This window comes from Chiloscyllium punctatum, chromosome 6, assembly GCF_047496795.1.
Source record: "Chiloscyllium punctatum isolate Juve2018m chromosome 6, sChiPun1.3, whole genome shotgun sequence".
In the NCBI taxonomy this organism is placed as follows: Eukaryota; Metazoa; Chordata; class Chondrichthyes; order Orectolobiformes; family Hemiscylliidae; genus Chiloscyllium; species Chiloscyllium punctatum.
Genome location: NC_092744.1, coordinates 12587356 through 12604761, shown reverse-complemented (window position 1 = coordinate 12604761; position 17406 = coordinate 12587356). Strand labels below are relative to the sequence as shown.

General features: G+C 43.3%; 1 protein-coding gene across 1 annotated transcript in view; it reads right to left on the bottom strand.

The window, feature by feature from the left end:
* The window catches only part of LOC140478717 (glycogenin-1-like), an 85523-nt gene extending 68326 nt beyond the window's left edge, over window positions 1–17197 (bottom strand). Inside the window, exons 1-2 of the mRNA XM_072572021.1 lie at window positions 17061–17197; window positions 905–1040 (exon numbers count right to left, since the gene is read on the bottom strand). Coding sequence (XP_072428122.1) covers window positions 905–1040; window positions 17061–17067 — 143 coding nt within the window. The 5' untranslated portion in view covers window positions 17068–17197. The remainder of the gene's footprint in view (window positions 1–904; window positions 1041–17060) is intronic.
* Window positions 17198–17406: the final 209 nt, after the last annotated feature.

The following is a 17406-nucleotide window of genomic DNA, read 5'->3' as shown; positions in this document are numbered from 1 at the left end:
AAATTGACATTGGTCCTATGTGGTTGGAGGGTCCCAAGGGGGAAAAGGAGGCATTCTTCCTCCAGTTTTCGGGTGGCTAGAATCTGGCGGTGGAAGTGACCCAAAACTAGCATGTCCTTGGCAGAGTGGGAGGGGGAGTGGAAGTGGTCAGCCACAGGGCGGTGGGTTGTTTGGTGTGTGTCCCAGAATTGTTTCGTGAGTTGGTGTCCTGTCTCTCCAATGTAGAGCAGACCACATCGAGAGTAACAGACGCAGTAGATGAGGAGCTTGGATGAGCAGGAAACGTAACCAACCACACTGGTCAAACAATGCGGTAAACTCAAGATAACCAGAGCTTTTCCAAAATTAGTCCAACTTGCAACTTCACCACCAATACAGCAGCAAAAGTGCCAAGTAAAAGGATTTAAGAATGGTTCAAGCTACCCAAACCAATTTATTCATATTCAGTGATCAAAGATCAATCCAGCATTTTAGGCCATGCTGAATTCCAAAATAGACACCAGGGACTTCCAGCCAACTGAATTATTTAGACCACTGTCATTTTGCAACTGTCATTGTGTTTGTTTGCAGTAAAATATAAACATTCAGGATCATCTGAGATTATGGCCATGCAATCAATGTGCACAAAGGGATAATATAATTGCTTAACTGCTAAAAGGGAGGGAGGAGGAGGGTGGGAACTGGTACTGTTTGAGGGAATTAAGTATGAAGACTGGTGGCCACAAAACATAACCAAGTTGCAAAGGTTAAGTAATTGATCAATGAGGTTAGTGACACAAAAAATAATTTTTAACGTCCTCCGCTGTAAATGAATACCATATGTATACTATACTGACAGTTCCATGTTAAATTGGAAGCAGCGTCAAAACGGAGAACAAACATAAATGATTCAATTAATAAATACCTCATATTGTTTGATACTTGGGGACTAACAAGAACCACCAGTTTTCTTGTAGTTTTGTGGTTTCGCAATGATGTTCCCAGTACCAAGGCACCTTTCCCATATAGGTCATTGGTTGCTAGTGTTACAAAGGCTTGATCTAGAAAGAGAATAAAAAACAAAAATGAACAGAAGGCAAGAGCATTTAATCCAGTCCAAATCCAATCTCATCTTTCAAGCTTAGTTATGGTACCACCTGGTTCAAGGCCTCAGGCAGCAGAGCACATCCTAGAAAGAGAAAACAGCATGTCACCAGAAGATGCTTCACAAATAAAACCTCTGCCCTCTTTCAGGCCATTTTATTTTGGAGCGGGGAAGTGTTTCCTATTCAGCAGCAGGCGGGGATGCTAGGACCTGTGGGCACAGCCTCAGAATTAGAGGGGGTCAATTTAGAAAGGAAATGAGGAGACATTTCTTCAGCCAGAGAGTGGTGGGCCTGTGGAATTCATTGCCACAGAGCGCAGTGGAGGCCGGGACGTTAAATGTCTTCAAGGCAGAGACTGATAAATTCTTAATCTCGGGGGAATTAAGGGATATGGGGAGAGTACAGGTAAGTGGTGTTGAAATGCTCATCAGCCAAGATTGAATGAATTCAATGGGCCGAATGGCCTTACTTCCAGTCATATTTCTTATGGTCATCAAATCTAGGAAAGTACATGAGCAGATTTAAGCCCACATTCTATAGTCGTTCATTGAAATAAACAAGTGAGAACTTGAGAGAAAAGTAGGTAATGTAATCAAATCATAGTGTCACAAGTCTGAATCGGTGTAATGATCAACTCCTGGGCTTGAATGTATTTTGTTTTAGTTTGTACCTTCCATAGAGTGCAGTGTGTTGCAGAGAGTTGGCAGATACATTAAGAAATTACAAAATAAAAAAAAGATGGTTTTGTGTACTCGTTGAAAATAGTCACTGCCTCATAGTCAACCTTCACAAAAACAATGTGGATCCTTTGATTTTCTTTTCATTGTTCGGTTATTGCTACTGAAAAGGCAGGTATTTTTCTCCAACTAACAGACCCATGAGATTCCCATTCCCGATTATCCATGCTTCAGGAACTGAAAAGATACGCTGTACTAGTTTAACTTTCTCAACGTTACTTGAGGGAACACTAGACATGAGGGTTGCTGCCTGGCTGATATTTTAAACAAGCAACCCATCAAACCAATCCTTGTAGCTCCAGGACTGAATTTCTATTCTGGACTTGGCAGAACATTTCAAAAATTACATCACAGTGTCAACCAAGGGCTATCATCACCACTGCACAAGTCATGTTTTCTTTCTCATTTTCTACATTATGGATTTTGTATTTCATGGCAGAACACTTTCGAAGCAGTTTCAGTGTCAAAACATCTCCTCCAGCAGAAAGTTACTAAGTGAAGAAAGAAAAAAAAATCACAAAAACACCAACATCTGACCAAGCCTCCAATCTGTTTAATAAAACAGAAATACTGTATCACAGTTATGATTATATTACATTCCCTTCAGAGTGGAAACAGGCCCTTCGGCCCAACCAATCCACACCGACCCTCCGAAGAGTAACCCACCCAGATCCATTTCCCTCTGACTAATGCACCTACCACTGTGGGCATTTTAGCATGAACAATTCACCTGGCCTGCACATCTTTGGACTATCAGCAGTTTTGTAACTACCACCAATAGAAAAATGGTCAAGTTAATGGTGACTTTCTTCAATTTTACCTCCCTCTGCAAAGAAAATAATTGGGATTAGAGCGGACAGCAAAGCAGAGGAGTTGGTTAAACAAATAGGTTTGATCATAATTCCTCCCTGTAACACTGAAGGAATGGATAACATAAAACTAAACTCTGCTATTTGCTCAGACTCCCCACAACCTTGGCCAAACTTCAATGATCTTTTCAACCATACCGATCATTTCTGGCAGCAGGGTTAGAAGAAAACGATGTATAGTTTGTTATTATTAACCAAACACAGCACTTGCTGGATTTTAAACCTGTAATCTGGATCCCTGCAAGCTCTTACAATTCAAAGACTTGACACAGAATTACCTAAAAGGCTTTGTAAGTTGCTAGGAAGGACAAAGACATTGGAGAAAGTGCAGAGAAGATTTATGAGGATGGTTCCAGGGATGAAAGAGTTCAGCCGTGTGGAAAAACTGGCAAAGCTCAGGCAGATCTTCTTACAAAACAGCAAAAAAAAAGCAGCAGGAGGAGGCCATTCAACAGGATCATGGCTGATCTGCTCCAGGCTGCAATTAATCTTTCATGCAAGCTCATGATAGCCATCAACTCCCCAACATTTCAGAAATTTATCTCCTCTTGAAATACCTTCAGCCTCCACAACTCTCTGGTGTTGAGAATTCCACTTACTCAGAGCCTTCTGAGAGGAGGAATTCATACACATCTCAGTCTTAACTAAGTATCTTCTCCTCTAATTGGAAATTCCTTCACTCGTGAAAACATCTTCTCAACATCTGTCTGGGAGAGAGAGTGTGAGGGATGGTGGGGGAGGAGAGAGAGAGAGAGAGAGAGATCTTTCTCCATTTAAATATTATAGTCTGCTTTTTGACACTTCTGACCAAAAGTGCACAACCTCACTCTTTTGTTAAACCTGATCTGCCTTGTTTTATCCACTCCCTCAACCTACTATGCAGGTTCTTCACATCCTCATCATACAGGCCCACCCACCTATTTTTGTAACATCACCAAATTTTGATTGTACATAGTTGTAAAAAGCCTTATGCTTGATCCTTATGGCACTCGTTTTTCCAGCTTGAAAAAGACCCAGTAATACTGATTGGCTTGTGTGTGTTGACCAATCGTCAATTGACACTAATAGATTGCCCTCAATACTGTGGACTCTGGTCTTGTACAATATTGTTTTGTGTGGCCCTGAATCAAATGCATTCTGGAAATCCAAATACACTCCATCTACCTGTTCTCCTTTATTAGAGTCAGACATGTACAGCACAGAAGCAGACCTTCTGGTCCAACTTGTCCATGCCAACCAGGTATCCTAAGTTAATCTAGTCCCATTTGCCAGCATTTGGCCCATTTCCCACCAAACCCTTCCTATTCATATACCCATCCAGATGCCTTTTAAATGCTGTCGTTTTACCAACCTCCAACACTCCCTCTGGCAGCTCATTCCGTATATGCACCACCCTCTGAAAAAGTTGACCCTTAGGTCCCTTTTAAATCTTTCCCCTCTCACCTTAGAACTATGCCCACTAGTTTGGACTCCCCCACCCCAAGGAAAAAACCCTGGCTATTGTGCCAGTGCTGTCTTTTTCTCACAGATCTGCTCTTCTGTTTATGAAACTGCTCACTCCTCTGTCTCTCCATTCTTTATGAAGCTTCTTGATAAAGAGAAAGTGGACAGAAAATTTGCCAGAGGAGTTCAAAATCATGATGGGCCTGGACAGAGCAGTTAGAGAGAAACTGCTCCTATTGACTGAAGGGTCAAGAACTCAACCATAAAGACCTAAAGGAACTGGCAATGGGAGGGAAACCAAACATTCAACACCACTGCAGTGAGTGCTCAAGACCTGGAATACACCATCAGAAAGGAGACAAAGCAAAAGAGTGAGACAGACAGAGTGAACGAGAGAGAGAGAGAGACAAGAACACATAGTTATGGCTTTCAAGGAGCATTTATGATTTTCTGAAGACAAATAGCTTTCCAGGACTATGTGAAAAAGGCAGCGATCAAGCACAGACATGGCTGGTTGGAATGGTGTGATCTCCCTTCTGTATATAATTCTGCAATTATTACTCACCTTGAGATTACTAAATACTCCAAAATTCCTTGACAGCCATCAATCACATTTAGCAAGGAAGCCACCCCTGACAAAATAGATTCAATAGTTTTTCTGCAGTGTGCCCTCTATAGTCTTGGTGAGTGATGCCAAGCAGGTCAAGATGTGTAAAAGAGACAAGTAGGTATCACATCCGAGTTGTACTATGACCATGTTTGTATATCACAGTACATCGACAGGATGGACAGCTTTCAAACACACAACCACTTCCATCTAGGACAGGGGCAGCAGATATGTGGAACTACGATCAGCAGCTGTAACTTCCTCTTCAAGCCATTAAACATCCTAGCTTGGAAATATAAAACACCCGTTATTCACTGTAGTGGAGTCAAAAATCCTAGAACTCCTGAACAGCATTGTAGGATGTACCTACATCAAATGAACGGTTCAGGAAGGTAGGTTACCACCATCTCCTTAAGGGATGGGTAACTGATACTGGAACAGACAACATCCCATGAATGATTAAAAAGCAGAAACTGAGCTTTATTACAATACTTCAACGATTGCAGGGTTACATCAATGTGGCCTATGTTGCTACAGAGATGGTTCGAAGCATACTAATCCCAGGTCAGTCTCCGACAAAAAAAACTCTTTAATTCTCCATAATAGTGAACGAAATTTGGCAAATGTGAGGACTGCGGATGCTGGAAACCAGAATTTAGATCAGAGTGGTGCTGGAAAAGCACAGCAGGTCAGGCAGCATCCGAGGAGCAGGAAAATCGACAGTTCGGGCAAAAGCCCTTCATCAGGAATAGAGGCAGGAAGCCTCCAGAGTGGAGAAATAAATGTGTGGGGTGGGGCTGAGGAGAAGGTAACAAAGAGTACAATAGGTGAATGGGGGTGGGGATGGAGGTGATAGGTCAGAGGGGAGGGTGGAGTGGATAGGTGTGAAGGGAGATTGGCAGGTAGGACAGGTCATGGGGACAGTGCTGAGCTGGAAGGTTGGAATGGAGGTAAGGTGGGGGGAGGGGAAATGAGGAAACTGGTGAAGTCCAGTGAGTGAAACTTGCTGTACTCAATTAAGTATTATCTCCTTCAAACCTGAGTACAACAGAAACTGGCTGGAATGTTGAATCAAATAAGTGAACAGGTCTCAATTCTAACATCTAACGGTAGGTGGCTTGCATTGCTGTCTCAGCAGCAGGGATCCAGGTTCAATTCCAGCCTCAGACAACTATCTGCGTGGAGTTTGCATATTCTCCCCATGTCTGCATGGGTTTCCTCTGGGTGTTCCAGTTTCCTCCCACAGTCCAAAGATGTGCAGGTTAGATGGACCAGCCGTGCTAAATTGCCCATAGTGACCAGGGATGTGCAGGTTAGGTGGGTTAGCCATGGGAAGTGCGTGGCAACAGGGAAAGGCTGGGTTGGGCTCGGAGGGTTGGTGTGAATTCAATGGGCTGAATCGCCTGCTTCAACACTGAAGGGATTCTATGAAATGGGTAACTCCTTTTTAACTGAGCTGAAAATGTGTTGCTGGAAAAGCGCAGCAGGTCAGGCAGCATCCAAGGAGCAGGAGAATCGATGTTTCAGGCATGAGCCCTTCTTCCTGAAGAAGGGCTCATGCCCGAAACGTCGATTCTCCTGCTCCTTGGATGCTGCCTGACCTGCTGCGCTTTTCCAGCAACACATTTTCAGCTCTGATCTCCAGCATCTGCAGTCCTCACAAATTATGACCAATTTAAACCAATAGACCAAATGCCTCCTTTTTGACACCAACACTATCCATACAGTACAGTCTCAGATTCATTAGGGATTAAAAACACATGAAGTAAAAACAATGACTGCAGATGCTGAAAAACAGATTCTGGATTAGTAGTGCTGGAAGAGCACAGCAGTTCAGGCAGCATCCAAGTAGCTTTGAAATGCTTTATTCCTGATGAAGGGCTTTTGCCCGAAACATCGATTTCGAAGCTACTTGGATGCTGCCTGAACTGCTGTGCTCTTCCAGCACCACTTATCCAGAATTAAAAACACATGACCAGCCACTTGGATCACTCTTCAGCTATACTCTGGTGTCTGACCAAGATAAGAAGCTCCCTTCCTGTTATTCTGCTAAATGCTGTGATCGTGGATAGGAGCAGAGAGGCTGTGCACCCTTGTAGAGTGCTTCAGGCAGATCAGGCACATGTAGACACAGTCTTCACTAGTAACATACAGTGTAGTCATCAGGGTTGCCTACTGTTGGCTCAGGGAAATAGCTCACAGCAAAATAAATATGTAACAGAGGTGAACAAAGTAAGAACATCAAATTGATCCCAGCACAAGTTACTGTGCACTGCTGAAAAAAAAATCAATGTGGTTGGCATCTCATTCTCAGTTTGGAAATAATTATATCCTTACCACCAAAGGCAATGTTTCCACAAGGGAGAGGACAGTGCAGAAGGACAAAAGACTAAAGATGAGAATATAGCTGGCACAAGTAATAAGCTAAGCAACAACTTGATAGAAACACTACAATTACTGCAAAAATCCCTCAAAAATACAAAGACGCAGAATGTACATAATTCAACATTATAAGCACAATACAGGGCAACACAGGACACAGTTAAAACAGATGGATCTTAAAACAAATTCCATTAGATATACTGCCTGTATCAGGCCTCTAGAAATGACAATAAACCTCAAGTTACCAGAATAAACAGAAACACCACGTGACAAAACATGATGTTGACAGGTTTTTAAGACCGAAGGGAGGTTTAGAGTGGGGCTCCCCAGGAGCCAGGATTATAACCTTGCTCTTCCCCACCTGTATTATTGACCAGGAACTTGATGTTCAAGAACCAATTCCAAAATTTGTAGACAATGAGATATTCTAGGACATAGTAAACAACGAGGAGGATAGTGCAAAACTTCAAAAAGACATGGACAGGTTGGCGGAATCAGCAGACAAGTGACAAATGAAGTTCAACGCATAGAAATACAGATAATTCATTTTGCGAGGTAAAGCCCGTAATTTTACTTCTCTGCATTTTTGATTGCGGACAAAAATTGGAAAAGGACTGTTTTCAAAATAGATACTGTGGAAGGAACTGCTGCACTGAGCTACTGCACTCATTGAAAGATGTGTTTACACTGCTGCTTTGTTTGAGCTGTTGGGGAGAGGAGAGATAAGATGGTGCTACACATTCAGCACAGGATTTAACTGCCCAACCTGAGGACAGCTTTCCTGTTGGCTCCTGGATGGGTAAACAGCTTGGGAGTTTACAACAGAGGGATAAAAAGCCACTGGACTCAGAAGAGTGGTCTTTGATCCTTTGTCTCTCTGCAGTAGAAGTATTTGAAGCCTCAAGAAAGCCAGTTATTGTCTGCTACCAGCTGCTGTGGTGTTTAGTGAGCAACTAAAAGAGACTTTGTCATTTGTGTACCAATTATCCTGTGCCTCTTGTGAAGCAGTGACAGAACTTGGAGGAAGGAAATCAAAAAAACTGAAAAAGTCTTAGGAAGGAAAAGGAACGCTGTTACTGATGCTATTGAACAGTATCACCCGTTTTATCCCTTCCACACTAACACCAAATTTCTTTTGTCTTGGTGTGTTTGTAGTGGTTTTAGAAAAAGATTTAAGAGATTCAATTACTTGACTTCTAGTCGAAAGCTCAAAACTTTTTATGGGTTAATGAATGGCTTGAATGAATTTGTGATATACAGCAGTTTTTTTAATAGGGAACCTTGCCAGTATTTGGAACCAAATTAACTCCATCAGACAGGTAAATTGTGACTTTCCCATACTTTAATTAAGTCATTAACTTTTGTGATGGAAAGAGTGGGCTCGAGAATTACAGCAATTTTCCCCAAGAAGGTGGTAATAGAACGGTCAAGATGGAATGAAGGGAACAATTCCATAGGCACACCAGGTATCAAAAGAGACCTGGGTTGATATGTCTATAAAGGTGAAAACGCAGGGTAAGTTCAGAGATTAGTACCTTGGACTATTTTTCTTTCTCTTTCATGGTATGTAGGCATTGCTACCATCCCTAATTCCTCTTGAATGGAGTGCCTTGCTCAGCCATTACAGAAGGTAGTTCAGAGTCAACCACAGTCACACATAGGCAGACTGGTAACGGATGGCAGAGGCTGAGGAAGAGTCACAACAGACATGATGTCTCTCTTTCTCTCCCCACAGATGTTACCAGACCAGAGTTTCTCCTGTATTTTATTTTTAATTTCAGGTTTCCGTCATCTGCAGTATTTTATTCATACAAGGATGGAAGGATTTCCTCCCTGTAAAAAGGTATTCGAGACCCAGATGGGATTTTACAAAAATCCCCATTTAGGAATTCATTCATGCAATGTAGGGGTCACTGGCTAGGGCAGCATTTATTTCTCACCCCAATAGGGACGCCCCAAAGTGCTGATAAGAAGAATACTAGGATTTTGATCCAAAGACAGTGAGAGAGTGGTAGCACTCCAAGTCAGGATTGTGGGTGGCAGCACTCCAATGTATCTCTTTCCTTCTGGGAGATAGAGGTCACAGATTTGGAAAATATTATCAGTCAAGACATGGGGAGTTAGTGCAGGGGATTTTATAGTTGGCAACTACTTCCGCCAGTGCTGGGTGTGAAGGGATAGCCGTGCACGATGTGTCAAGCAAATGGGTAGCCTGCTCAGAGATGGTGTCAAGCTTCTGGAGTGTTGTTGGAGTTGCACCCATCTAGACAGTGGGGAGTATTCCATCGCACTCTGACATGTGTCTTTCAGATAACGGGCAGGCTTTGGGGAGTCAAGTGGTGAGTTGCTCACTGCAGGAGTCCCAGTTTCTGACCTGTTTTCGTAGCCACAGTTTTTCTACGGCTGGTCTAGTTCAGTTCCCCTGGTCAATGGCACCCTCCAGGATATTGATAGTGACAGGTTCAGCAACAGTCATGGCAATGGCAGCCAAGGGATTCTTTCTTTTAGGAGATGGTAATTGCCAGGAATGTGTGGGGTACAAATATTATTCTTTTCCATTTACCAGCCCTAGCTTGATTGGGTGACGCAGTGGTTCAGTGGTTAGCACTGCTGTCTCACAGCACCAGGGATCTGGGTTTAATTCCACCCTCAGGCGACTGTATGTGGAGATGTTGCACATTCTCCCCATGTTTTTGTGGGTCTCTTCCCACAGTGCAAAGAGGTTTAAGTTAGGTGGACTGGCCATGCTTAATTGCCCATTGTATTCGGGGATGTGTCGGTGAGGTGGATTACCATGGGAAATTCAGGGTTATAGGTATAGGGTAGGGGAGCGGGGCCCCGAGCCTCCGCCGCCCGACGACCCGAACTCGGGGTGTTCCGGGACGGGGTGCGCCGAGGAAGGTTCTTCAGAGGGACAGTGTGGCCTCAATGGGCCAAACGGCCTAAATGCACACTGGAGGGATTCTATGATTCCACTGTTGAGGTCTCGCTCCAATTGGACACAGAGTTATATTACAAACATATTAATTGAATTCAAATTCCATTCAGCTGCCTTGGTAGAATTTGAACTCACACTTTGAGAGCAATAGCCTGTATCTGCAGATTACTGATCCACTAACACTACCTTTACCAGCTGGGATACACAGGCACGAGCAAGGTGGTTCAACTTACATAAAAAACTGGTTTGGTCTCAACTGGACTATTGTGCATAAAAGTTGTTTTTTTAAAAAGTCCCAGGGAAGAAGTACTTTAGTAAAGTAGATAGAACGGGAGGGGAGAAGGTGGTGAAATGGAGATTTGTTCAAGATATTCAAAATGACAAGGTGCTCTAAGGAGAAATTTACCAGTGGTACAAGGATTGAGAACCAAAGGACAACTTTCAGGTAATTGGCAAAAAAAAGCTATGAAGACACAAAGAGGAACCTTTTCATGCAGTGGATACCTTGGATCTGTCCCAATGTTGTGGTGGAAGCAGAGTCAAACAAGATATTCAAGAAGAGAAAGTGAGGACTGCAGATGCTGGAGATCAGAGTCGAGAGTGTGGTGCTGGAAAAGCACATCAGGTCAAGCAGCATCAGAGGAGCAGGAGAATTGATGTTTTGGGCAAAAATTGGGGAGAGAAGGGTGGAGCGGATAGAAGGGTTTATGCCTGAAATGTTGATTCTCCTGCTCCTCGGATGCTGCCTGAAGATATTCAAGTGGGTCTGGATATTAGCAGCAAAGAAGGCTGTATTCCAGGGAGAGAACAAGGCAATGGCACCAGGTGAACTGTTCATTTGCAATGTCAAGTGTAGAGATGGCAGACTGAATTATCTCTTCCTATATTGTAAAAAGGCCAATTCCATTTATAATGGACAGCAAAATCAATCAGCTATGCAGAGAACATTAATTCAAAGATTATCCCTCAAGTTCCCTACGCTGAGTACGATATCCAATTCAACATGAGACAGGTCGATCACTTTTTTTAAAAATTCATTCACGGGATGCAGGTGTCACTGGCTAGGCCAGCATTCATTACCGAGAGGTCAGTTAAGAGTTAGCCACATTGCTGTGGGTGTGGAGTGACGTGTAGGCCAGATCAAGTAAGGATGGCAGTTTCCTTCTCTAAAGGATGTTAGTGAACCAGTTGGGTTTTTCCAACAATTAATTCACGGTCATCATTCGATTCTTAATTTCAGAAAACTTTATTGAATTCAAATACCACCATCTGTCATAGTGGGAGTCAAATTTGGGTCATTCCCAGACATTTTCTGGGTCTGTGTGTTGCTAGTCCAGTGATAATATCACTAGGCAAGTGACCTTTTCTATACAACTTCTCCTATAAACTTACACTTCTCAACTGTAAACTTACCCTTAAAAAGTGTTAATTCATTCTGCTCTTAACTAAAAAACACCCAGCTTCTACTGTAAGTAAGTTTTACAAGTCACCAGCTTCTTTTCCTGGGCATTTAGTGTTGCAAAGGTATAGGAGGGTTTGCATGATCCTGGACTGAGTCAATGTTTCATGGTCCACTATAAAATGATCCAGGATTTTCTGAACGTTTATGCTTGAATTGATGACTGATGCTTATCGACAGAAATATTTCAATTTTTCAACTTATAAACTGTACTTTACAAACTTACATATGCTTCAACAGTTTATTTTCCAAATGAAAGCCAAGAGAACTGTGAATGCTGGGAACTTGAAACAAAAACAGAAACTGCTGGAACAGCTCAATGGGTCTGGCAGCATCTGTGGATGGAACTCAAGAGTTAACGTTTCGGGTCCAATGAAACCTCCTCAGAACTCACTTGACTTGAAATGTTAACTCTGATTTCCCTCCACAGCTGCTGCCAGACTTGCTGAGCTTTTCCAGTAATCTGTTTTAGTTCCTTATGCAACACTTTAAAAATCTTGTATTATGTGAACATCTAATGGTGTCTGTTGCAATAACCATTCAACAGATGAGTATCATGAGGTCCCAATCAGATACCCAGCAAACGTGAATTTTTCTGATGTTTGTTATCACAGCAAACCCTCATCCATGACTCATTATCTCTGGAGACTAAACTGTTCTGACACATCCCTGACTGGTTTGCTGCATTCTACCTCTAAACAGGAGCACACCCAGAGCTTTGTCTCTATTTCTTAGCTCCCATCAAGTTCCATTCTCCTGCCACTCCTGTATTCATTGGGCTACATTGGCTTGTGTTCAAGTGACACCTCTACTTTAGAATTCCCAGCCTTGCTTTAAAATCTATATAATGCCTTATCCTTCCTTTCCCTTATCTCCATCAGTCCCACAACCTCCAGATAGCTGAAATAATTCCGACCACAAACTGAAGCCATTTGTCATTCCCACCTCGCATTACTCCTTTCAGACACTTCTTAAAAATACACATCTTTGACCAATCTTTTGGTCATCTGTCCACATTTAGCCTTCATTGTCTCACCATCATACTTGGTCTTAAAATGCTCTATGTATTGTTCGATTCTGCTCTTGTTACCCATGGGGAGTTTTTCTTTTTTCACTGATTGGACGTGGATGTTGCTGGCTGGGCCAGTACAGTGACTGTAACGAGTTTGACCAGGTGGACCTCAACATACGAGATCCCTGATTGGACCAAATTAACAGCCCCAATCAGGGAGTCCTGGCTGACAGCTATAATTAGGAGTGCTCACCCAGTGCAGAAGGGGGAGGGTAGGTTGGAGGACCTCCTTGTGGGTCTGTTCCTGGGCCTGGCCAAACTGGCCATAAACAGGTCCAGGCAGTGGGCCATGGAGGGTGTCATTAGGGCCAATCGCCTGCCCCTCTTCTGCGGTTATGTCAGAGCCCGTCTGTCTCTGGAGAAGGAACATGCAGTGTCCGCCAACACCCTGGAGTCGTTCAGGGAGAGGTGGATGCCGCAGGGAGTGGAGTGCATTATTTCCCCCTCCAACTCTATTTTGATTTAGTCCCTGCCCTCCCCTTCACTGTTTGATCACACAGCATTGACCTTTGGTGTGAAGGGTATTGCTTATCACTGGCCACTCAGGTGTTTCCTTTCTTCCTGGTGGTAGAAATTGAATAAAGATTTATACACCTGTTGCCTTTCACTAAAAAAAAGGAGGGTTCACCCAATGTGGGTGTGTGTGTGTGTGTGTGTGTGTGTGTAGGTCACAGGACTTCCTCGTGGGTCTGCTCTTGGGCCTGGCCAAACTGGCCATAAACAGGTCCAGGCAGTGGGCTGTGGTGGGGGTCGTTATAGCTGACTGCCTGCCCCTCTTTCACTGGTAAGTCAGTGTCTACATTTCTCTGGAGAAGGAGCACACCGCATCCACTAACACCCTCGAGATTTTCAGGGAAAGGTGGGCACCATAGGGAGTGTTTCATTTCCCCCTCCAACTCTATTCTGATTTAGTCCCCGCTCTCCCCTTCACAGTTTGATTGCCCTTTGATGAGAAGGGCACTGCTTTTCACTGGCTACTCGGGTGTTTCCTTTCCTCCTGGTGGTGGAATATAAATAAAGAAAGACTTACACACTTTTTTTACTGTGTCTGAACACCTACATGCACACAACATGGATGCTGGGGAACAATAAGAACTACCGCTGGGAAAAAAACAAAAAGAGAAAAAAAAACAGGTGTGTTTCACAGGTTCTGTTCACTCAGAGCTGGCTCTGAGGGAGTTGAACCTGTGGTGAAGGACTCTTCATTTTGTGTTAGGGAGGGGATTGACCTCTGAACTGTCAGGATCACACAGTCAGTGTCTTATTACTGTTATTGGGTTTCCTATTGAGGAGGAGAGTTTTCCTTTTTTTTTGTTTCGCTGTCTTGTTTCAGGAAGACTTTGTTTAACTTTTTGGTTTTCTTTAAAAAAATAAACACAAGTGCCAGGGATTTTCCTGACTCTAGGGACTGGCTCTCAGCTAGCTGGTCAGAGTCCACGTACTATGCAAGAGTAAATAAAGGGGGACTTGGTGATGGGATACCAGCCTCTGTGAAGTGATTTAAGTCAGTATTTATTCCCCATCCTTGGTGGTGAACTGCCTTCTTGAACTATGGCAGTCTATTTGGACACAGTGATACTAAAGATATGACAATGTATTTCAAAGTCTGGATACTGAGCAGAGATTAGGTTATTTCACTGGTAATACAGAGGCCCATACTGCTAGGAGGACACAGACTCAAAGTTCACCACCTGTACTGTTTCTAACTTCAATTAATAAAAATCTGAAATATCAAGCTAGCTTTGGTAATGGTCTCAGATCATGAAACCATTAGTATGGTCAGGTGATGTGCAACAGAAATCCTTACTTGGTCTCCATAGCAATAGGACTCATTTGCTAGGCCAGCATCTACTGCCCATCCCCAAGTGTCCAAAGTCAACCACATTGCCGTAGGCCTGGGGTCACATGTAGGCCAGACCAGATAAGGATGGCAAATTTCTTTTCCTAAGAAAAGGATCATTAGTGAAGCAATGTTTTTAACAATAACCATCGACAATGGCTTCATGGTCATCACTAAATTAGTTCTTCATTCATTGGGCAGTATGGTGGCTCAGTGGTTAGCACTGCTGCCTCACAGCACCAGGGTCCTGGATTCGATTCCCACCTGTCTGTGTGGAGTTTGCACATTCTCCCTGTGTCTGTGTGGGTTTCCTCCCACAATCCAAAGATGTGCAGGTCAGGTGAATTGGCCATGCTAAATTGCACACAGTGTTAGGTGTGTCAGTCGGTAAATATAGGGTAGGGGAATGGGATTGGGTGGGTTTCTCTTCAGAGGGGTGGAGTGGACTTGTTGGGCCAAAGGGCCTGTTTCCACACTGCAGAGAATCTAATTCCAGATTTTATTGAATTCAAATTTCACCATCTGCCATGGTGGGACTTAAACACATGCCCCAGAACTATGGCCTGGGGCTACTGGGTCACTAGTCCAGTAACATTATTACTGTTCCACCTGCTCTCCTTAAATACCCTCCAAAATGGCCAGGCAAGCCACTCATACCAAACTGCAACAAAATACCTAACCCTATTTAACTCTGCCCCTCACCCAATTAGATTAATGAGAAATATCACAGCAGAGTGAACTATTTCCACCTTTGAAACAATTTAAAACAATAAGTTTTTCATTAGGGGACACAAAGCCTGCTACTGAACAAAATAAATAGAGTCATCAAGAAAAAAAAATGAAAGCAAAGAAATGATCTTTGACATTGGATAATGACAGAAAAATCACAAAGGTTAAAGAACATTTCTTAGCGCGGGACTAAGAGGCAGCAAGAAACTGGAGAAATTGCCTCGTGTCAGAACGTAAGGAGGCAGGTGCTGAAAGGAGAGGCTGTAAATCATTGTGGGAATGAAAGATGGGGACCGGACTAGCTTATGACAGAGTGGTAGCGTCCCTAACTTTGGGTTGGAAGATCCAGGTTCAAGTCCTACCTCTTACGTACAGACATAAGAACAAGGAACAAGAGGCTACTCCACCACAAGCCCTAACCTCCCCCCACCCCCGACCCCGTTATCTGCAGCTGCCTTACACCCACTCCCAGTCCTGAAGCAGAGTTACATCTGAAATGGCAACTTCTTCACCTCCTGATGCGGCCTGGCTTACTGTGTTCTTCCAGGCTCCTGCTTGTCTCCCTTGGATTCCAGTATCTGCAGTGTTTTTTATTGTCTCCTGCATTTCAATAGGATCTGTTTTTAACTTCAACTCTACAGAACACCTCTTGGCAGGTTAACTAAAAATTAAATTTTTAAAAAACTTGGGAAAAATCAGGAGTAAACGAGGACACAGATGGTTAAATCAAATTAAATGCAACTTGAGAAATGAAGTCCAGGTAGAATGGCAGAGAAATTAACGTGCAATGATATTGTTTTTTTAAAAAGTGCAGAATTTGAAGCAAGTAAGGAGAAGTTTGATGTGCGACAGAGTCAAGGATTTTTAGCAACAATTGGAGTATTGAGGTTTCTAAATAATAGTAATTGAGTAATACCAACTGACTTTAATCCACATGGAACAGCACATCAACATGATAACAATACTCAATTATTGATAAATATTTTCAAATTAATCTGCTCACAGATGTCATTACACACTTGCAGAGCAGGTGGGACTTGGCCTCTTAACTCAGAGGTAGGGACACAACCACTGCACCACTTTTCAATCATTGATCATTTTATCAATGAAAACACTTGGAACTTGCGGCTTGGCTGAACAACGCCAGCTACTGGGCTGCTCCAGAAACTGGGAAGGAACATTTTAAAACTCCAACTCTGAGACAAGGTTACCTTCCTTCATGTTGTGTTTCTGTTTAAGCTGAAGCACATTCTATTTTTTTTTGAATGAACCAAACTCCACTCCTGTTTCCCACACTGTAGGGAATTTAATTTTAAAAAAATCCTAAAGTGGGAATGGACTGGAGAAATTGCGACTTTATTTTTTTTAAATACAAAGGTTTTTCACGCAAAGTTGAAGAGGAAATTACAGTGGGTTGCATTTAGTGGGATCTGGCACAGCAGGTTGGAGTCAGATCGCATCATTTAAAAAAAAATTTTAATTGTGGAAACAAAAATCAAGGGGATCTCAATCGTGCACACAATCTGTCTGAAGGTATAGATTCACAAGAATGATCCAATGCAAAGAATCTGCTGCTGGGATACTTCTGCTGGTCAATTTCTCCCGGAAGAGGAGAGAGAGCGGAAAGAGAAGTCAATTTTAAAAGATTTTTTAAAAAGCAAGATAAATTGGGGCAGAAGGATAAATGATTACGAGCACAGGCGCACGATCTGCGGCTTGCTTCAGGCCCGCAGCACAGACACAGACAGTGCTCTGCATCAGCCCCTGGGATCCGCTCACCCCCACTCTCCCTTCCGCAGTTTCAGACGACAAGTTGTGCATTTGAAGGTCCGCACGGAGCCTTCAGGACAAACTAACACCTCCCCGAGGCGGCAGCAGCACCACTGAGTGTTCACTCACCAGACATACTGAGGCAGCGCAGTCGGTCCGGGATTCCAATGGGGAGGCGAGGGTTTGGGTATTAGCTACGACCCAGCGGAGTCTGTGTGTGTAGAGAGAGAGAGAGAGAGAGAGGGAGGGAGGGAGGGAAGGATGGAAGGTCAGGCGAAAACACTACGTCTCCCTCTCTCTCCGGGCACTGGGACTGTGCTTGAGCCGCCCCAGTCTCTTCTAAATAAGGAGGCCACCCCACACGTGATAGAGAGAGAAGCCGGCCCTCTATACACACACATATATATATATATATATACACACACAGACAGAGCTAGTGTAAGTGTGTCTCTGACTGCTCTATGATACAAATAGA